General features: G+C 46.5%; 1 protein-coding gene across 11 annotated transcripts in view; it reads left to right on the plus strand.

The window, feature by feature from the left end:
- MYT1L (myelin transcription factor 1 like) overlaps window positions 1-22695 on the plus strand; it is a 409089-nt gene that overhangs the window by 253446 nt on the left and 132948 nt on the right. For all 11 annotated transcript variants that reach the window (XM_057558744.1, XM_057558742.1, XM_057558748.1 and 8 more), the window contains 4 exons: window positions 3325-3481; window positions 16757-16811; window positions 16970-17003; window positions 17235-17297. In XM_057558744.1, the coding sequence (XP_057414727.1) occupies window positions 16757-16811; window positions 16970-17003; window positions 17235-17297 (152 nt within the window). In that variant the 5' untranslated portion in view covers window positions 3325-3481. The remainder of the gene's footprint in view (window positions 1-3324; window positions 3482-16756; window positions 16812-16969; window positions 17004-17234; window positions 17298-22695) is intronic.

The following is a 22695-nucleotide window of genomic DNA, read 5'->3' on the forward strand; positions in this document are numbered from 1 at the left end:
GATTCCCACAGAGACACACAAGCCCAGGGTGAGGGCAACAGCGAGGGAGAACTGCTTCTGATGAGAAGTGGCATCAGACTGGCCTCAGTGGTGGAGGCCATGCTGGAAGCCTGGCCTTCTAGTCTTGGGGAAGCAATTTACACTTAGGAAGTCCTGCCTGAGAGCCAAATAAAGACATTTCCTGACATGCAAGATCTCAGAGGGAAACTTTCCTGCAGGTTCTCATTCTGGGAAGAATGCCTGGGCTGAGTGTCAACAAAGTAGAGGAGACGCTCAGGGAAGAGACCGTTTTGGGGCCTGGAAAATAAACAGCCCCTGTGCCCTGCATCTAGGGGAAGGAGGGGCCCACAAAGCCGTGTGAGGCCCGCTGGGCTCCTTCAACACCCAGCAGTCTCTCTTGCCTTCAGCCTCTCAATACAGACACTTGTAATGCACGTTTTTCAAAAGCAAATAAAAAAAAAAATAATAGGTCTGAGACCTTGATTTCTTAAAATAAATTTCCCAGAGGGAATTTCTGCCATTGAAAAAGAAATGGACTGGGTCCCAAAGAAGAGGGGTTCAGCTCGGTTCTGAACCCTGGAACTACCTGGCAGGGTGCCTGACCCCCCCAGCTGCTGGGCTGTGGGTGGGACTTGTCCCATCCCTGTGCTGCCCAGGGAGGGAACCTCTGTCTTCGTGCACTAAGTGCTCTGCTCCGAGTCACTGGAAGCCGTCCTCTGATTAAATAATGTCGATGTGCAGCTTTCAGGGGACACTTCGCTCTGTGGCATCATCACCCCCTGCTCTCCCACGGGTTTTGTAAGGGACGTGGTCTAACACAACTTCGTTGTCACCAAAACACAAAACCCACAGACGAGTGCGCTGCAGGTTTATGTGACAACTGTAGTAAATAGGAATCTCAAATCTAATTTAATTTATGCTGAGATCAGGAGTTGAACCATAATTAACAGTTTGCTTGTCATTCATTCATATATAATTTAATTGTTTAATTTTTAAATATTATGAGCTATTTATATGTATATTTCTGGATAATATTATTCACACTGAGTTGAATATTTGCTGTTTAAAAAGTGCTTTTTATAGCTATAGTTTTATAAAATAATTTATTTTAAAAGGCCAGCATTTACATATGTCACAGTATCAAAACTGAGCGTGTTGTCAATGTATTAACCTGTATTAATTTGTGTTTTAGTAGATTATGTTGTATTGCCTCAATTATTGGGGTTTCTTTGATACATTTAGTGATGGGTATGGAATTTCTGTTTTACCCAAACGTACTGTTTTTTGTTTTTTTTCTTTCTGCTCTTTCATCCTTTCTCTTTTTCTTTACACCCCCCAAAAATTATTTTTTGCATATTTAAGGTTGCAACTGTGTTGATCCTAACTGTGAGCTACTCTTTCTTTTACTTCCTTTGAACTTATGTAGTGATGTCTTATCTATCTTGTTTCATACCTACCGAGTCACCCAAGTGTAGCTGAGTGCAGGCAGGCGAGCCCTCAGTAAATAGTGGTTGAGTTAATTAAAGGCGTCCCTATTTAGGGAGCTGTCTACATCATCACGGTTATAAGTGAGAAACTGAAACTCAGAGATATTATGGAGGCATATAAATAAATAGATATACAGTGATAATAATATATCAACATACTACCATTTACTGAGCATTTACGGTTAGCTAGATCCTTCTTGTATATTATCTACTTTAGATATTGAAAAATTCTAGGAAATTAATGCTTATAAACAACCAGCTCAGGTTATGAGGTAGTAAGTGATAGTGGTTTTATGACCCAAGTCCATGTGATTCCAAATCTTTTAACCATTAAACATTTTACTGGCTGGTTGGGTCACTTGTGTAACACTACGCTCAATTAGATCAAAAATTCCTCCTGTGCAGGTCCACAGGAGCACTGTCTTCTTTTTTCTCTCTGTCTCTCCCTTCCTTTCTTTTTTTCTTTTCTTTGTCTTCCTATCAGCAAAGCTGTATTAACCAGCCCCTGGGTGCAGCACCTAAGACAAGGCAGTTGGTTTGGCTTCTCCAGAGTCACGAGGACCCGAGGGCTGAGCCCTGAGACAGATGAAGTGGGAAAATTTAGGGGAAGTTATTAAATCCCAAGGAGGAGGTGGGGAGACATTCTTTGTTCTAAATGGCAAACTTGAAAATCAGAAAGACAAATCTGGTCTAATTCCTTTCTCTTTCTGGGAATTTATGAGTTTAAATCTTCTGTGGTCTATGTCCTTGTGTTCCTAGCAAGACACACATGAGCAAACTCTTAGTCCTTGTCGGTGTGGATCAAATCAGGCCTTGGGAAGATTAAGTGTTCAAGGAAAGGATTTACAGCTCAGCCCTAAGTGTGGATGGGAGTAGACAGGGCAGCTGGTTCCCAGGTAACAGGAAGGATGGCTGAGTTCCAAGGACAATGACCCGAATGACTCCCGCTCTTTCTTATTCGACTCAACTATCTGGTTTCCTATAGTTCAAATGAGGAATTACAAAAAAAGTTGATGTCATACCTGAGCATTTTGCTGGTTGTCTGTGATAAGCTGGTTATCCGAAATGTCAGTGCCCAGAGGTTTTCATTCCAGCAAACCACATGAGCAAGAGGCACTGGACCCTTTGGAATGAATGAACCCATGTGAATGAATATCCACAGCAACTGCTGGGGGAAAAGCACCCAAAGTCACCACTCAAAATCTCGTGCAGGACTCTGGGACTCAGATTCCTGGCCCTGGGTCTCAGGCCCTTCGGTTCTCCTGGTAGGGGTGTGTGAACAGCCCAGCTGCATTGGGAAAAGTCCTAGATTTGGGAGGTAGAGGGTGCAGTTTCCCTTATGACTCTCCTGCTGACTAGCTGGGTAGCTTTGAGCAAATATCTCAGCCTCTCTGTCAGTTTCTTCATTCAGAAAGTCACCATAGTTTGGTTGATGGATAAATAACATACTGGATAAGGTGTTGTAAAGTCGTCCAGCTCCACAAACGTTATGGAGACCAGCCTGGAGGGATGCTGGTCCCCCTGGACCAAGAGTTCTAGAACCGCCTCAGGTAGGGCAGAACGTTCCACAGTCTGCACAGCTGACTTGGCTGGCAGGCAACAAGTCTTCCCAGATGGAACCCAGGGAAGACCCTTTCTCGGAGACAAAGCAGCAGCCCCAAGTCCAGGAGACTAATTCTCAAGGGCACCGTTGTATGTGGGTAGGACAGAAGACGTGGTCCCTGGGGGAAGCTGGAGGGTCCATGGTCACTGCCGAGGGCATGTTCTCTATTCGCGCTGCTTCCCGGTGTCGTCATGAAATCATTAGGTGGTTTACCCTGTGGTCTCTGTTTTGCAGATGGAGAAATCGAGGCACAGAGAAATTAAGTGACTTCGCCGCAGTCACAGGCTGGGGAGGACCCGGATTAGAATTTAGAGAGAACTTGACTCTGGGCCTGTGTCCTGCCCACGGAGTCACGCTGCCTCCGTTCCTAGGAGAGAAGACTTCCTGCAAGGTAACCCCCCCCCCGACCCCGCCCCACCGGCCGCGAGGGGTCCATGGGGAGGCCGTGCACTGCGCGTGCGTGGACCGCTGACGGCTCAGATGTCTGGTCTAGAGCGTTGTCGGCAAACTGCATCCTTCCGTGATCACGACGGCCGCCCGCTCCCCCACCTCCGCGGCCCCTTCTCCCCAGGTGCCCTCGCCCTGCCCCGAAGTGTCTCCACGTCCTCCTCTTCAAGGCCTTTGTTTCATCCTCGTCTTCTCCTCTTTACGTATCTACCACCCCCGCCCCCCATGGGCTGACCAACCCTATCCCAGGGGGTTAGAAAAGAGAGAGACGCTCCCTTCAACCCTCCCCGAGCTCTTGTCTCACCCCTGGGCCTGTGAGGCCAGGCCTGGAGGGGCCCCCTTCGTGGCCTGTCCACTGCAGGGTCTGCGGGCCTCCGGCCTGTGGTCCCGCCCTTCTCCTGGGACTTGTCTCAGAAATTCACCACCGGTCTACTGAGACCAAGCCCAGGCCACATCAGGGGTCAGAGGGGTCATCCAGCCCCGCATCCCACCATCCCAGGGATGAAACTTCCCCACACTGACCCGCGGCCACCTGACCACTTCCCAGTGTGGTCAGTGTCAGAACAGCGGACTGCATGCAGTGCCCCCTCACACCCTGGGGTCCCAACTCAATACTCCTTCCCCCCTACATCCTTCTAGAACTTTCTCTCACTTACTGTTATGTGCTGTTTCTTTAGCTTCCCTTCCTACCATTTGGGTGACTTTTCTTTTGCGGGTACATTTACTTCAATCTCTGAAAGCTCCTTGAGGGGAGGGGTGTGTCTCGTCTGGTGTGTTCCTCCCGCTGAGATGGACACGTGAAGTCACAGGACTAGTCAGGACACAATGTCCCTCCTTACGTGGGCACGGCACTCCACAGTTTAAAGAGCCCCAGGGCAATCCTGAGTTTTCACACCCTCCGACCCCCGCGCTGAGCTCGCAGGAAGACACTCCTCTCACTGCGTAGTTTGTACAGATGATCAAACTGAGTCTTGAAGGCTGAAAATGTGCAGTAAGTGGGAGAAACTAAATGCCAAGCCCAGCCCTTTCTCTCTAAAATTCATATATGTTGCCTATTCAATAATTTCCAAGATATTTTAATTTCTGGAAATTTTCAGTGAATTGTGTATTTCGTCTCCCCTGAACACAAACTTAGTTCACAGATTACACTTCCTCTCACTTGTAGACGTAAGCTTCTCTAATTTTTCTGTTCTTCATTCATTTAGTAGTATTCCCCCCACAAAAAAAGAGTAAAATAATTTTATAAAAACTGGATTTTAAACAATTTTATAAACTAGAAAATCACTCGGAGAGTTTCAAATCTTTATATAAATGAACATTTTTATTAATTGTTATAATGTCAGAACATATTTGAATCTTGGAAATTTATTTTTTGTGCCACTTCATCAAAATTTAAATTGGGAAGAAAGTTGGAAAATGCTGAATATAGACCAGATACATAGTCTCAGAAGCAGACTTATAGATCTGCTTGTGAATATAGAACATTATTGACTATTTGTTCAAAGCAGTTTTCTCATCACATTTGTGGTTTTGTCACTGTCAGAAAGGGATGTGTTGTCTCTCTCTTCTTTTTCACTCCCACCCGAGGGCCCTGTCTGGCTGAGGCAGGTGTTAATTAGACAAGGGGGCATCTTTCTTGGCCGGGTCACAAACACACAGCCCAGGATAGAGAATAGACCCCAGAAGTGGGCCAGACATTCCAGGAGGGAGCAGCCTATGCCCACCGAAGTCATGAGGGGCTGAGCCCGGAGAAAGCCAAGGAGACCGGGGTCCACTGGTGGTCAGGCTGAGGACCTCAGTAGACGGGACTGAGTGGGGAAGCCACGCCGGCCATAGAGCGCTGGGACTCTGTCCAGATGACTGTGGGATGGCCTGCATTGTGTGCTTCTATTTGGTAAAAACACCACTAGCAAGGAAAGAAAAGAAAATACTTGCAACAGATAAGATGGGCAAAGGGGTTAACACCTTAAACATACAAAGAGCTATTATGAATTGATGTGAAAAATTTTCGAAGAAGAAAAATAGGCAAAGGGTGAGAATAAGAACTTCCTAGCAGGGGAAACTTAGGAGGCTGAAGCTGGAAAATACTGACCCGCATTCTTGGTTGGAGAAGGAAAAATGTGAGCAACCATGTGACAGGTAACTTCACTCAGTAAAAATAACAGACTGGTGGGATCCATTGGAGATAAGCACTTAGATAATGGGCATAATCATACTTTACTAACGAGTGCATGGATTTTTACATTTTCTAACAGTACTGACAATATCTTTTAAGAAAACCATATTATAGAAATGTGCACAAAGATGTGTGTGATATTTATTGCACCTTTTTATAGTGGAATAAAACAAATAAATGAAATACAACAACCTAACTATCCATTAGTAGGGGAATTTACAGAGATGGTTGGATAAATTTTTGGCTGCAGAATATTATGTAGCCATTCAAAAAATGAGTGTAACAAAAATAAACTCAGCATGGCTTAAAGACTTAATTAAACATAAGACATGACACCATAAAATTCCTAGAAGAGAGCATAGGCAAAACATTCTCTGACATAAATTGTACTGATGTTTTCTTAGGTCAGTTTCCCGAGGCAATAGAGATAAAAACAAAAATAAACAAATGGGACCTAATCAAACTTACAAGCTTTTGCACAGCAAAGGAAACCATAAAAAAATTTAAAAAATACGAAAAGACAACCTACAGAATGGGAGAAAATATTTGCAAACAATGTAACTGACAAGGGCTTAATTTCCAAAATATACAAACGGAACATCTCATACAACTCAACAACCAAAAAACAAACCCAATCCAAAAATAGGCAGAAGACCTAAACAGACATTTCTTCAAAGAAGACAGACAGATAGTCAATAGGCACATGAAAAGATGCTCAACATTGCTAATTACTAGAGAAATGCAAATCAAAACTACAGTGAGGTACCACCTCACACCAGTCAGAATGGCCATCATTAAATAGTCTACAAATAACAGATGCTGGAGAGGGTGTGGAGAAAAGGGAACCCTCCTACACTGTTGGCGGGAATGTAAGTTGGTGCAGCCACTGTGGAAACGGTATGGAGGTTCCTCAGAAAACTAAAAATAGAGTCACCACATGATCCCGCAATCCCACTCCTGGGCTTATATCTGGACAAAACTATAATTAAAAAAGATACATTCACCCCTATGTTCATAGCAGCACATTCACAATAGCCAAGACATGGAAACAACCTAAATGTCCATCAACAGAGGAATGGATAAAAAAGATGAGGTACATATATACAATGGAATATTACTCAGCCATAAAAAAGAATGAAATAACGCCATTTGCAGCAACATGGATGGACCTTGAGATTATCATACTAAGTGAAGTAAGCCAGGCAGAGAAAGACAAATATCACATGCTATCACTTACATGTGAAATCTAAAATACGACACAAATGAACCTATCTATAAAACAGAAACAAAATCACGGACATAGAGAGCAGACTTGTGGTTGCCAAGGGTAGTGGGGGGAGTTGGGGGAGGGATGGAGTGGGAGGTTGGGGTGAGCAGAGGTAAGTTATTATATATACGATGGATAAACACCCAGGTCCTACTGCATAGCACAGGGAACTATATTCAGTATCCTATGATAAACCATAAAGGAAAAGACTATTAAAAAAAGAAAAGACTGTAAATATATATATGCATAACTGAATCACTTTGCTATACAGCAGAAATTAACACAACATTGTAAATCAACTATATTTCAGTTAAAAAACAATTGAGTGTAAGCCATAGGCATTGACCTGGTGAGATAGCTGTGATTTTTAATAAGTGAAAAATAGCAACGCACAGAAAAGTTTGTGCATAATGGAGCCGGCTTTTATAAACAATAAACATACAAAGGGAAAGCTGCTCTATCTATTCATTATGTTTTCAGAGTAGAGAGAAGGTTAGTAATCTTGGGATGAGGAAGTTGGATGAAGAGACCATAGCTGTTGCTGTATCCCCACCGCAGAGTTGATGTGTCGCTGCACTTCTTTTGATTTTTTTCAACGCAGTGATGTAGAAGAAGTAAAGAAAAGGAAGGCAGGCATTGTTGCTCAGACTTAAGGAAGTCAACGGGAACTTTTCTGGGTTCCTAAGCCAGAGAATTCCATGATGGAAATAGGGTAGCATCAGGGCTGTGCATGTAACGGGTTGACAAGGGGACAGGCCTCTAGGAGAGGATGGCAGTGAGTCGGTCTTAAAAGGTAAGGACTTAAACAGGTGTGGTATCCAGGGAGATGGAAAGAAGTGGGGAAAAAAAATACAATGGCAAAGAGTGGAACGTGATAAATGACTTGATGGAGAAATGAAGACTAGGAAAAGGCCAAATATGATCTTAAGGTTTCAGACTGAAAGAATGACCCCTTCCTTTGATCCGTAAACAACCATTGAGAGATAGTGGACCGATTCTAGGCTTTCACAGGCTCCCTCCTCCCAAGACCTTACAAAACAAGGCAGGAACGCCTTCTGACCATGGTGCAGAGAAACAAACCTCTAATGAAGAAATGTACACAATGCGGGGGAGGACAGAAGTCAGAGTAATAATTGCAGCAAAACAGGAAGAAGCTGCGTGCTTCGGGGAGGGCCCTGCACTGAACAGAAACGTAGGAGGCTGGTTCTCAGATGAATTTGCTGTGAGATGACCATACCCTGGAAGCAGCCAGAGCGTGGACTCGAGGTGGAAACGAGAGGTCATGACTAGAGACGCTGGCTTGAGCCGTGGCAGCGGGGCAGTAGACACCTTTGCTCTGGGCGTGTGTGGACCTGAGGGACCGGACGGAGCCGGGGACCGGGAGCCAGTGATCCGGGGAAAGGGGGCGGTAGCGTGAGTGTCTGCTGAGGGATGAGACAGATCGGCTTTGGGTAGTCAGGGAACAGGCGCCATTGACCTCGGAAGCGGGTTCCAGAAGTGACGTCCTCCGGTGGCTGGGAGAAAGGCCACTGCTGGAGAAGTTGCACAGCGAAGGAGAGATGGGACCGTCACCAAAGTCAGCAGGTCGGGTGGGGGGCCTGAGCCGAAGGGGAGCAGGAGGGCCCGTGAGAGGAACAGGTTAAACTCGCTGGGGCGGGGGTGGGCAGGGAGAAGCCCAGGACACCCGGGAAGTGGCCTCGCAGCCCTGAAGTTGGGGGCAGATGGTGGTGGTCAAGCACTTGAGCGTGGGACTCGGCCGTGACTTCCAGCTCCGCTGTCTTTTCTAGTTGACTGACCTTGGCCCAAGTCACTGACCGACCTTCTGAAAGTCACGTACTTCGTAATCTTGACCCACCACGTGGTGTTGCTTCCAGGCAGAAGCCAGAGTCACTGTGAGGACCCTGTGAGGCGTCCCTGAAACCATCTTCAGCCTGTCTTTTCTGAATATTCATTCTATACTTTTTTGAAGCCTCCCCTTCCTATGGAGGGATACTGAGTTCTGGGAAATGATTCCCTTTTTTTCCCTCCCTTTCTTTACTGTGTAGAACATCCAAGCCCCTTAAATAACTTCCCTCCATCCCCACGTTGCCAAGAAAGTTTGCCCAATGTCCACACAATCTTTAAGGGAGCTTATGTGTTTTTATTTAGTACAACTCAGCAAATATTTATCACCGAGCAACTGCTCTGTGCCTGGCACCGTGCCAGGAGCTAAAGAACCAGAGACCGACACGCCTGTTGTGTCCCAGCCTGCCTGGCACCGCTCACTGGGGCCAGGCCCACCCGTGCACAAGTGGGTCTGAGATGCCCCCTTGTCCCCAGGTGCCAGGACGGTAGCAGTTCTCCAGCCTGGTCCAGGGAACTTAGGAGTCTAGAAACGATTAAAATACTTGGATTAAGGAAGATTGTCAAAAGTGCAAGAGAAATACTCGCAACTAGAAAAGAAAGTCGTGTTCCCCACCTCTTCACACACACCCACACACACGTTTTAAGTTTTGTAAATATAGCCAAATTTGGGGCTCTAGAAGTCTTTATGGAGACTGTACTCTGAAGCTGTGCACCATGGTGCTGGTTCAGATACTCAAAGGCCAGTCAAATGTTTGGTATTAGGAAAAGCTAGTTAACAATGCACAGATGGGGCTTCCCTGGTGGCGCAGTGGTTGAGAATCTGCCTGCCAATGTAGGGGACACGGGTTCGAGCCCTGGTCTGGGAGGATCCCGCATGCCGCGGAGCGGCTGGGCCCGTGGGCCACGGCTGCTGAGCCTGCGCGTCTGGAGCCTGTGCTCCACAACAGGAGACGCCGTGATAGTGGGAGGCCCGCGCGCCGCGATGAGGAGTGGCCCCCGCTTGCCACAACTAGAGAAGGCCCTCGCACAGAAATGAAGACCCAACACAGCCAAAAATAAATTAATTAATTAAAAAAATATATATATATATGGTATTTAATTTAAAAAAAAAAAGAAAAAAAAATGCACAGATGGCATCATCTTACCCTACATCACAAGAGTTGTGTATGTCCTTAACTTGGGTGTTATGAGCATTTCTGTTTCCGTGCCTTTGGGAAAACACGACACCTAGAAAACCAAGCTGGGAAGGATGCACAGACATCTTGAAGCATCTCTCGAGTACCAGGCACCGGGCCGGGTTCTCGCATAAAATCATTCCATCCAAGTCTCTTGACCACCCAGTGGGATGAGTAGGGGTTTTGCACACGACAGAACTGAGATTCACTCTGTTAGTAAACCTGGAGTCACAGTCACTCCCGGGCCACCTGCCTCTGAGATGCACCTGCCTCGCCGCACGCACAGGTAGATGGGCGTCCACAGAGATGGGGGAGGATCAGTGCTGACCCAGAGGAGTCCCAGGATGCCAGCCCCTCCATCAGGAGAGCCAGCAGTTAGAAGATTACCCCACTGGCTGCAGGACCCAGAGGTGTTCAGGAGCCGCCAGGACCTTGCGCCCAGCCCACATCCCCCCTCCTGCTGGGTCCCTGCTGAGTGCCGGCACCCTGGGAGGGGCAGGAGGGGCAGGTGTCTCTGGGGAAGACGGAAGCCTAAACAAGCACCTTAAGACAAGAGTGTAATCCCTTTGAAGACAAGTACATAGTCTCTGCAAACTTATCTGCAGGAACTTTCTGGGAAATTAAAGAACAACTACTCCAAGAAAGGGGATGGAGAAGAACTTAAATACATCATTAAACACTGAGCCAAAGCTCCTGGCCAGAGACTCAGGTGGCTTTTGGAGAGGCTGCCATGTTCTGAACCTTCAGCGAATCCATCCGGCCCTCTGAGACCCACACCTCAGGCCCCCGCTGCCCACAGAAGTCCTGATGACGGATACGGGGTCTGGAGCTAGGACAGGATACTATTCCTATAAAATTACATAAAATCCCACAACGTTCATGTATTTTAGGTCTGGCTTCTCCTTGACTCTTGAGAGGCCCTGGAACTTAGATATTCTACTCTGCTGTCCTCAGACGCAGCTAGCCTCAAGGGCAGAGAGCCCTGGGCAGGAGCAGGGGCCCCCAGGGAGACCCAGTCCCAGGCAGCCTGGACACAGCTGTCAGCATTGTCGGAGCCCCTCTTCTGAGACAACTGGGACCAGATCAAGAGCAACACAGTCAAACACCCCAGGGCTGGGCGGGGGTCACACACAAGGCATGGGATGGACATGGGGCTGCCACGTGGAACGCAGCCACGCCAGCCAACTGTGGCCAAGAGAGTAATGTTTCCAGATCCCCTGATTTTTCCAGAAAAAAAGTCAGGAATTCGGGACTTCCCTGGTGGCGCAGTGGTTGAGAATCTGCCTGCCAATGCAGGGGACACGGGTTCGAGCCCTGGTCTGGGAAGATCCCACATGCTGCAGAGCAACTAGGCCCGTGAACCACAACTACTGAGCCTGCGCGTCTGGAGCCTGTGCTCCGCAACAAGAGAGGCCACAATAGTGAGAGGCCCGCGCACCACGATGAAGAGTGGCCCCCGCTTGCCACAACTGGAGAAAGCCCTTGCACAGAAACTAAGACCCAACACAGCCATAAATAAAAATAAATTAATTAATTAAAAAAAAAAAAAGAAATGGTACCATGGAATGCTTAAAAAAAAAAAAAAAGTCAGGAGTTCAGATTTGGGCATGAAATCTCCAGATGTTTAGGTGTGGGCCTGATGTGTTACGTATTAAGAGCCTCAAGGAAGGGGTGTTGCTTCCTTTCCAGTGCAGGTCACAGTCACGCTTCTAATGCCGTGTTTTACAATGACTTTAGGAATTCTTTGTAGGCCACAAAGAATTGCTTGACGTTTACTAACTACTTATTGACCAGTTCATAAAATAATTAGCCTCCAAACCTCCTTATTCCAATGAACTTCAAATATGCTACTTCCTCTGTTATCCTAGATTTCCCCCAAAACTGCTACTCACAGAATCGTCTGGTAGTGAGGAGTGTATGAGGCTTTCCCTCTGGTCCCTGAGCACGGAGGCAGTGGCTCACATGGGGGTCAGGTGGGCGAGGCCCCGCTCACACCGTGGTCAGGGGCAGGAGGTGGGCAGCGGCCAGCGGCTTCCATCTCGTGTTTGCCCGGAGAATTCCTGGTTTCTCGTCTCAGTCTCTCTTGCCTCTGTCGGCACCAGCCATCCCTCTGCAAACACGCGCGTCTGGGTTGAAGCGGTGGGAGCTGCGGTCTCCTTTGAGGGGAGTTGACTGGGTACCCTCCTCCGTGACCGGGAAAAGGAGAGGAGGAAGCAAAGGAAAAGTTAGGAGCGGAAAACCCAAGGCTTTGCCTGTGTTTTATTTGTCTAATTTTTCCTTATTTCCATCCTAAGAGGTGGGATAACTAAACTGAAAAATTATAAACCGTGGACCATAAACCCCTTTATTTCTTCTAATTTTGTAACCTTTGGATAATAACGCTATCCTTTCTCTTAATATAAATATTGGATAGGAATCCTCAATTTCAACATATTTGCACTATGTTAAATTCACTAAAAAGCAGAAAATGTCATATTTTGGAAAACACTTTAAATTATTACAGTATTTTTTTAAACTCTACTCAAGGATTACTACGATACATAGTCTCCGATTCTCGCTGATCTTTCCCGGTGGATTTTTTTATGAACCAAAACTTCCCTGCGTCTGAACTGAGATGAGGAAGCAGCTTCCATCACGTGGCGCTGTGTGGAGCTGGGTCTCGTTTACCTAGGAGACCTCGGTTACCTAGGAGACGGTGACCCCGGGCATGAAAGCTCTCGGGAAACAGCTGCACGCAGTTTGATCTGCACACTTGGTTTTGCCAGCGCTTCTAGTTCCCCTTCATTATACCTTCCCCGACTTTCTCACTGTCACAACTCGGGCTGCCGCCTGCCTGCAATCTTCCCTCCTCGGTGATGCTAATGAACAGTGAGTGACCGCAGGTTGGGTGGCAGCAGGTGAAAGGTAGGGCCTGGCTGGTGACAAAGTGACAGCTACTTCCCCAGTGGCTGGGGAGTGGCTGGGGAGGAGGAGGGAGTCGAGCCCCAGCTGCCCACCGCGGAGACTGCGGCCCGAGGGTCCCCCTGCCCCATCCCTGCGGAGGGAGAGCCGGTGATGGTGCATGGAGACATGGGTTAGGACACCGATGGGCCCTCGCAGTCCCAGGACCCCACATCCCAGGGGCATTGCTGTGGCCTGGAGCCTGTTCAGCCTCCAAAGGCTTGAAGGAATCTACGAATGTGCGATTTTTGGTATGGTTAATACTCTATTATCTTCACTAAGGCTCAACCTGACTAGAGTGTGCATTTTACTGGTGGGGAGAATGAGGGGAAATCAAATAGTAAAATAAATCCTGCTTCCAGATTCAAGTTTACATATTACAACATAATTCACTGCCCTCTCTTCAGTGAGTCATTCTGATGGCTTCTGTTGGTTCAAAAGTAAATTTTTTAAATTCTAGACTTTAAGTATAAAACCATTGTAAGCTCCTAAGAAAACCTCTCTTTATTTTTAAAATAAACAGTGGGCTTAAAAATAAAAGAATGAATGCTGTAGTCGTTCCTTAAGGATGATTTTTCTAAATGTGAATCACTGGAGTGGGAATCAGAAACCCAGGCAGACGTAACCAGGCTGCTTCTGTCCAGGCCCAGGCAAGACCAGAGCCCGTAGGTTAGAAAGTGCTGCTTACGAACTGTTCAGGCATCACCAGTGAAGCTCCTGCAACTCAGGTCTCAGACCCCTTGGAAGAGCAAATTCAAACACACAGCTCCCGTGATGCTTCCAAGGAAGACGCCGTCAGGTGGGAAAGGGTGGGTGAGAACAGGCAGGAGTGGGGACGCAGGCAGGGGGGCCTGCAGGAGTCGGGGGCCTTGCCCACACTCCCAGGTGTAGACTTGGAAAATGAAAACACCTCCTCACATTTCCCACTGTGAATGTATGCTTTCTGCTTAATCTGAACCTCGCTGGCAGTTTCCGAACATTGATACGTGAGTGTGAAAAGGACGTTTGAATCTGTTTTGCTACCTGGCCTTTTCAGATTCTTTTCCCTTATGGGTTATGACAAAATATTGAGTATAGTTCCCTGTGCTGTACAGTAGGTCCTTGTTGGTTATCTATTTTACATACAGTAGTGTGCGTATGTTAATCCCAACCTTAAAGGCTTATTTACAAGAGCAAAACCCACTACAGAGCCTGGAATTCAAACAGGATTGGCCCTGGAATAAACAGAGCAGTGGCACAGAACAGTCCACAAGGGGACCCAGCGGGGGTGGGAAATTAGCACAGCAAGAGGGTGCATTTTAGTTGGGGCGGGGGTGGAGCTAGTATTTATTAATTGAAGGATTAGTGGCAGAATTAACTGTCCATCTAGAAGAAAATAGATGCCCCCTATATGTAAAAAAAATGGATTAAAACTTAAATGTAAAAAATAAAATAATTCTTAGGCAACCATATGAGCTATCAGCTAGTAAGCCAAGGTTTTCGACTTTATACCCACAGAGCGATGGCCTCAATGCCCTTTTGGTGACAAGCCCTCTCCTGGGCGACGGCCGGAGTTTATTTCAGATGCTGCACGAGCATCCGTGACAAGGGTACGGGCTTCCCGAGCGTGACTGGCCGTGTCCCCCTGAAGCTCCAAGGAGCCCACTCCAGCCGAAGGAGGCCCCCCAGTGAACCCCGAGCACCCCCAGGCCCCCCGGGACTCCCCACGTGCCTGTGCCCCAGGGCCTTTGCACGTCCTGTTCCCTCTGCCTGGAACATCTGCCCCAACCCTTTTTTAGCCTGAAACCTGCAATTTTCCTCGAAAACGGTGCCTATTTTGATTCCCCCTGGGAGCCTCTGTCCAACTCCCGAAGGGTTACCTTCAGCTCGTCTGTGTTCTGTTATGTTCTCAGGGCCCTGACACAACGTCTCCACTCGGTTTTGAGTTCCTTAAAGAACAGGCTTCCATCCCATCGTCTCTGCATCCCTGGTCCTACGACAGGTGTGCAGTGTCAGGAGATGCTCCACTTGCACAGAAAAGGACCCGGCATTTCCTCCGTCACCCGTCGCCCCGGGGCGTGTGGGCCCTGTTTGCGCGCTTTGCTAAACTGTTAGCGCTGGAGAGGATTGCCAGGTGCAGTAGCCGCCTCAGAGCTGTGATGTACCGGCCGGGGTACTGCGTTCATCCAAGCACGCGTTTCTAGTATCTGCATGTCAGCTGAGCCTCTGCATGTATCTATGTACACGGATCTACGTGTAAGTCCCTTCTTCCTTCTGCACCTAAACTAATCGTCCTGAAGTATCTCAGCTTTCCCTGAGAAATTCCGCCTCAGCGATTCACCTTGCATTGGCTCCTCCTTTCCTGAAATTCTTCTTAGGTTATTAAATCTGGCAAATCTTATGTCTGTGCAGATACATCGTCCATTAAGATATGAAGCTTATTAAATGAACTCACATTGTTTATTATAGGTATTTTTATTATTCCACACACAAGAGTAATAAATAAATATTTGTTGGTCAGTTGGTATGAACATTAAAGCAGGAGCTGCCAGCGTGCTGTTATGATTCTGTGCAGAATCTCACCTTGCTGATGGTTTATTTCAATAGCAGATCCACCCAGGTCTTTTCTGTAATGTCACCTAGCAGAGCCATAATTGTCCAACTAGAGTCTTCTTTCCCAAATGCTGACGTTTCTTGTCGTAAACTGTGAAGGAAATGAACTGTGCATACATGACTTTTTGTTGTTGTTTTTGGAGTACAGTTAGTTGATTTACAATGTTGTGTTAATTTCTGCTGTCCTCAGTTATAGATAGATATATTCTTTTTCATATTGTTTTCCATTGCGGTTTATCCCAGGACATTGAATATAGTTCCCTGTGCTCTACAGTAGGAGCTTGTTGTCTATCCATCCTATATATACTAGTTTGCATCTGCTAATCCCAAACTCCCAATCCATCTCTCCCACACACAGCCCCCAATACATGACATTTTACGATGTCCCCACCTTCTGCCCAGAATGCAGCTCTGGCCACAATGGGCAAGGTGAAAAATGACACAGTCCAGGTTGGAATCTGGTCAGAGCAGCTGTCGTCTTTACTGATCATCTCTTGTCAGCCCCTCTGATGCGTTGAGTGGAATTCTCCCACGATGTGGTTTTGCTGTGTATAAATTACTCTCATTCACCCACCTGGAAGTATGTTCCCGTGGCTTAAAGAGGAAGTGTAGACAGTGGCTGGTTTCAGGAGCCTGCACCAAAGCTGCCCCTTGAATGATCTTGGGCAAATCAGAGCTGTAAAGGAAGTGTAATAAAGACACCTCCCTTAACAGAATCGTGTGAGGACCCTGCAAGGTAATAGATGGAAACACTCTGTCATCTTCAATTGTGAGCCTTGCTGTGACCCTGGAAAGCATCCTGATGATTTAGATCAAGGTGGATGCAGTTGTCCCCCAGGGCTGGACCATGGCGAGAGTAGCCCGCACGCTAAGACGTGTCCTTCTGTGACGCCCACCTCCTCCCCGCCGCGACTCCTCAATCAGGTTAAACACTTCAGCTACAAGGAGAATCTAGACATTAATATATGCATTTTTTTCCTTCCTGCAAACTTCAGCCCTATCCATTATATTCTTGGTACAAAGTACAACTCAGATTGACCGACCCAGATGTGTCCTAATCAAAGTCTTCCACTGCGGGGGCCCTGCAAGACGTGGTCTGCTTTGTTATTTTTAAACAACACGTTTAGATTGCCTGGTCCTTCCCCAGCAGCACCCCTTCACAGAGGGAAACCGTCCCTGAATGGCCAGCAGGAAAGCACGCTGACCGCCTTCCTCTCTCCCCAGATGGAGGTGGACGCCGAGGAGAAGCGGCATCGCACGCGGTCCAAAGGGGTTCGAGGTACGTCCCTGCTTCCAGGTCCCTGGGGCCCTGCTGGGGTCCCCTTCGTCTTGCAGAAGCCCTCAGACCCGGCCTGGACACCGCCCTCTCGGTAGTTGTCTGTGGAAGAGGGCTTCTTGGGATCGATCATCAGTTTGTCTCTTTTCCTCTCTCTGCAGTTCCTGTGGAGCCGGCCATACAGGAGCTGTTCAGGTTAGTGACCGGGACGGGCAGTTGGCCTGTGCAGGTAGCGGGCAGGACACATCCCCAGCAGTGGTCACAGACTGTGCGTCACAGCGGAGACAGGGCTTCCGCGCTCCCGGGGGACCCAGGGCCCGCACCCCAGCCCCCTCCTCCCAGTTTCCAGTCCTCCCTGTCTGTCGGCATCCCCCGCTTCCCTCCCTTCCAGGTGGCACCTGAGTGACCCACCCTTTCCTCTTGCAGCTGTCCCACCCCTGGCTGTGACGGCAGTGGCCACGTCAGCGGAAAATATGCGAGACACAGAAGGTAAGGCCTCGGCTTTTCACGCCATGCTGAGTGACGCGTGGGCACAGTGAATGGGGACCATCTTGGGGAAGCTTTCCTGTCCTCCTCGGACGTGGGGCTCTTGTAGGACATTCTGACCACCTTCTGGGGCAGCGTTCACCCCACACCAGGGGTAACGACTGAGGACCAGTCTTGCACCTCTTCCCACTTGCTCCCTGGGATCCTCCCCTACGTCACTGGGAGCCATATTTCTCCTCCCCGTTTTCTCCTTCCGTAGCTCAGGATGGTAAACATCCGGTGGTAAAGTAAAGCGTGAACTTCCTGATCTTCCTGTGGGCACTCGGCTCATCCTGGGAAGGGAGGTCCAGGCCTGGCACCCGGAAGCTGCAGGGGAAATTCAGAGCAGGAGGGGAAAATCCAGACAGATCACGCTCGTGAGGCTTTGGGGCTTAGAGACGATGCTCATAAATACCCGGATTTCATGTCCCTGACAGAGGCGGCAACACCTGGAGCACAGGATAGGGAGGTAATTGCTGCTAAAATGCACCACAGCGGAATCGCATCCGTCACACCAAGACTGCGAGTCACGTGCAGCTAGCTCAGTCTTGAGATTCACTTCTCCCGAGATCCCTTTCCCTGTGGTGTTAAGGCAGCTTCACCTTTCAGTGGAAGGTTTGGGTTTTGATGAGTTAGAAATGTTTACAGGCCATGACACATTTTTGGCTAATTCCCGCAAACAAGGGTGCGAGGACTGAGGCCATTCAGCCCAAGCAGCCATCAGGGGCCAGGCCCAGGTACCCAAAGCTCGGGAGCTGGAGCAGGTGCCCTGAGCACCCCAGGGTGACCGTCCTTCGCTGCTTTACACTTTCTTTCCTTTTCAGCTGAACACTAATTTACGGATGAAATCAAGCAATTATTATGATTGCCCTTTAGCAACATCAAGGGGAAAATTACAAATTACTCCAAAATACCCGTGCTAGCATTTAAGGAGGCAGGGAATTTTCAGTGGGCATCCATGATGAAATGGTTTCATACCAAAGGAACGACAGGCCATGGTTAAGAGAATTTTGTGACTTAAATTATTATATTTAATTTATTATATTATTATTTGATTGTGAAAAATTATTGAATTATGTAATTTAAATATGTGTTTTTTTAACTATTTGTTATTTTATGAAGGAGTATATATGTAAATTCTTTTTTAAAAATCCAGTTTTTAAAAACTGGATTGTTTATGTTTACAATGGAAAACAAGTTAGCCAACCATGAGTGGATTTTTTCCCCTAATCATCTCTTCACTAGATAATAGTTAAACTTGATTATTTTGCTACTAGAAGGAATGATTAAATTTGACTAAAAAGTTTTAATTAGGTGCCAGCTAGTTTTAATTGGGTGTCATAACCACACTTTTGCTGGAAAAATCATGAAGTTCCCAAAGACTTGTTTCAAGCGTTTGTATTCCTACCCAAGGTGCGTCCCCTAGAGCTGTGGGCTGCTGGGCCCTGTGGGATGCAGTGTGTGTGCACAGCTCTCCCTGGGATCTCCTCCACTGCTCAGACAATGATGCTCAGCCTTAGGCTGGGAACAATTCGAAGACAGCTGGGCCCCACCCTCCTCTGAGACCTGACGCCGCCGAGAGCACAGAACACCCTGAATTTTTCAGGAGTGAAGTAGGCGGAACTTTAGAGAGGAGTCACAGAAACAGCCAAATTGGAAAATTTTACAACAAAAATAATTTCAATTTTTTTTAATTTAAAATGTTATTTTTTACCATGAGTCATAGTGTTTGCAATTATTGGAATTCCCCCTGTTTTAATAGAAATAGTGAATGGGGAGGCATACTGTGGGAACCCAGTACACAGACACTGGGCCCAGTTTCCCCTTTGCCACTAATCACCCAAGGGGCTTTGGGTGAATTATTTAACATGCATTGACTTCAAATTTCCAGGGTTTTAAAATGAGAGAGTTGCAGACTTTGTTATGTAAAACTAACTACCATTCAAAACTTATGTCACAGATAAGACTTCTCTCCAAGGAATCTCATTGAGGTATCAAGTGAGGCTTTCTAAATTTTATTTTTCAATGTCTGTATATTATCAGCAATTTTTAACTAAGGGGTGACGTTTGAATTGCTCAGACTGAAAAGGGGCTCCTTGTCATAGATAAGATTCGTGCAGGCATCAACATCTTCTGACTAGTGCGATTTCAAATTTGTGAGACTTCAATTATATCTGGCTTTGTTTTTTTTCTATATTTAAAAGATTTCCTAAATGAAAGTTTCTCCCCTCTGACAGCTGCTCATGCACATGAATACCTGCGGTACCCACCCACACCAACACAGGTGTCACCTTGCCCTCTGCCCTGTCCCTGCTGATACCCGAGCACATGAGGCCCCTTCAGATAGGACAAGAGCAGCAGCCTCCGTCTGGGTCTTGATGAAACTGCCCATTACTTCGGGCTTTTAGAGATACATTTTCCAGTGAATATATTCCCGTTAAGGCCACAATTTCATTTTACTCACATATCACGCCAGTTCACAGCCAAATAAAAAGGCATTCTTTTAGTATATTGAAGTATCTATTTATTTGAACATGCAAAAATTAATTGGAGGCAGGTGAGGGGAATCAACAACGTAAAAAATAAAAAATAAAATTTTTAGGAAATTTGATATCAAGTGGTAAAATGATGCCTCTCAGTTCATCTTTATTTTGAACACAAGATAATTTCTAAGGAAATCAAATATTGATCCCAGATTCAGTGTACCTTCTTATTGCTTTGGAGGGCATGCACGTTGGTGGGTGGCCTTGCTGCTTCAACGGGGATTTGGCTTTTCATGATAGCTTCTGAGACTGATGGCTTTTTTCCTGTGTGATAGAGGTAGGGTTGTGGATTTGTAAGAAATGGGGAATAGGTGATAGAGGAAGATCAATCATCAGATAAGACCTGTGAAATTAAACAATAATCTGAATTCACAAGGCATTCACAGTTTAAGATCCTGGTTAAAAATTGAGAGGTAGGAGTTAGTTATAATACTTACTTTATTGGTTGGTCTGCCTTATTCAAAAATTATGTCCTTGAACTAAAGATAATCTATTCATGGGTATTTATTTGTGTTAATAGTTCACCATCAGTTTGAGGTGCCTGATAAACACATGTACAACTGCACAGTTAAAGGCTGAATCAAAGAGATAAATTAGGAAAGACATAAGGGAAATGAAAACATAATTTTACCAGAAACCCAGGATGTATCAGGAGTTCTGATACCGTATTCCATTCAGTGCTGAGTCTCTGGGCAGTCAAGGTAAAAAAGAGGAAGACGAATGACAGAGCCTCATTATCTGATGCAGGCAGCACACCGTTCCTCCGAGGGGCTACCCTCCTGGCACTGAAGGTCCATTTCTTTGAATCCCTGCACACTGACCAGCGGGGATCTGAGCTCAGTCAATATTTTTTGCCCTGATGCATGTGAACGGGGCCAGGCCTCCAGGCAGAGAACAAGATCACCAGCCGTTATCTTCAGAAACATCATTAGTATCTAGACACATGACTCTGACTTTTTTAGGCTTTATATTATTAGCACATAAGTATGACAGAACATCATGGATTTGCAGTCAGGGCCAGAAGTAAGTCTCCTGTCATGAAGCAAAATACCTACTCAGTCTTTTCTGTACACAGCAAATCCGACCTCTTCTTTCCCACTCACATCTTACATCTTTCGCACACCTGACAGTCCACTGCTCTGAGTGCACACGTCTTTTCTAAACTGGTGTTTATGGGTAGCTGAAGTTTCCATCTCAAACGCAGGGGCCGATCCCAGGCTTTCTTTGCAGGTGCAAAACTACGCCTCCGCCATCCTAAGTGAGTTTTCCAGCGTTTGGTTCTTAGATGCCCAAATTCAGGGAAGGGAGCGTCCTAGATGCCCCACTCTCCTCCCTGGACCACCTCCTTCCCAGTGTTCAGGCAGACTCGTGACCTGTAAGCATTTAAAACACCTATGGGTGAAAAAAGAGCGTTTTCCACATGCCTGCAGCCTGGGCAGCAGGAAAAAAATGGAATACGTGGAGGCCATGCACTTGGAGTTTAGGAAGTTGCTGGGCTGTTGGTTGGTTGGCTAAAGGCCGCAGGCAGGCAAGGTGTGAAGGATGCAGACCCAACCCTTGGCCTGGGGCTCCGAGGGCAGGAAGCGCTTCCCGACGCCAGACCCCGAGCTGAGGGGGCGTCTTGGGGGACTGGGCCCTCTGCATGTCCTGGTGATGCCCCCCTGTACTGAAGAGTAACGTGTTATGGATGGAGACATGTGGACAGGGGGCCACAAGTCACTCTATCTATAATTGTTTTAGTTTGGTTCAAAGACCTGAAAAAGAGATTGGTTATTAATTCAGAGAATTAGATGAACGGATATTAAGATAGGAGCCAAAATATGGAACGTCAAAACATTTCTGCAAAAATCTACTCCTGAGCATTTGACTAAGATTCAACATTCTATGCCATATATTCACAATTTTTTCTCCCCGCGTTGATATAAAATACTGTTTGTGTTAAAGATACAGTGCAACTTGATGTTACAAACGGGTGAATATATAGGCACTAAATTCATCATCAAAGTCCCAATAAAACTTAGAAATAGGAATAATAAAAAATATTAGTATCTATTTCAGATTAATAAACATTAAACAATGTAGAGGAATTTGAATTTTAGCCTTCTTATAATAGTTATATACATACTGGACCATTTGGAATTAATTGGATTTACTTATTTCTTTCTGAATGGTGATTTTTGTATAAGCCTCCAGTGAGAGAGGGAGAGAGAGAGAGAGGGAGAGGGAAAGAGAACCCTTAATGTGGGTTCATTCTTCACATCATTGGTTTTGTGAACCCTCTGAATTTACTTCTGAAATTTAATGGATTTCATTTACACTTACCCTTCACAGCTGTTTTTTAAGTTACTGTTTGTTGAGCATAGGGTTCTGGTGAGATATTTGATCCGAAATCTAGCTTGAGAGACTTGCACAAGCAACAATCCCCCAAAAGTCAGGGGATGGCTTTGGTGTTATATTTAAATCCTTCCCCATTTAGAAAATTCAGAGTCAAATCAATTTATCTTGAAACTTTAAAATTAAAAGCTCCAAATGGTAGATTTATTTTTTATTAGAAAATTATTAAATTCTCTCTGGCTTATGGTGCACGTTCCTTCTTCAGATTTTTCTCCATCTCATATACCTTTGCACCCACCAGTGTGATTGCCATGGCGGCAGCCGCGGGTGAATAATTGCCTGTCTTCACGGGAGCTTGTTCTGGAGCTGGAGCTGAGGGCTTGCTTCCTGATGTATGCATGCCTCATTTGGATGCTGCCAGCAGCCTGGGGGCTGTATTATTCATGCCTTGACAAAGAGCTCTCACTAAAAGCCTTGGAAGAGAG

This window comes from Balaenoptera acutorostrata, chromosome 12, assembly GCF_949987535.1.
Source record: "Balaenoptera acutorostrata chromosome 12, mBalAcu1.1, whole genome shotgun sequence".
Taxonomy (NCBI): domain Eukaryota; kingdom Metazoa; phylum Chordata; class Mammalia; order Artiodactyla; family Balaenopteridae; genus Balaenoptera; species Balaenoptera acutorostrata.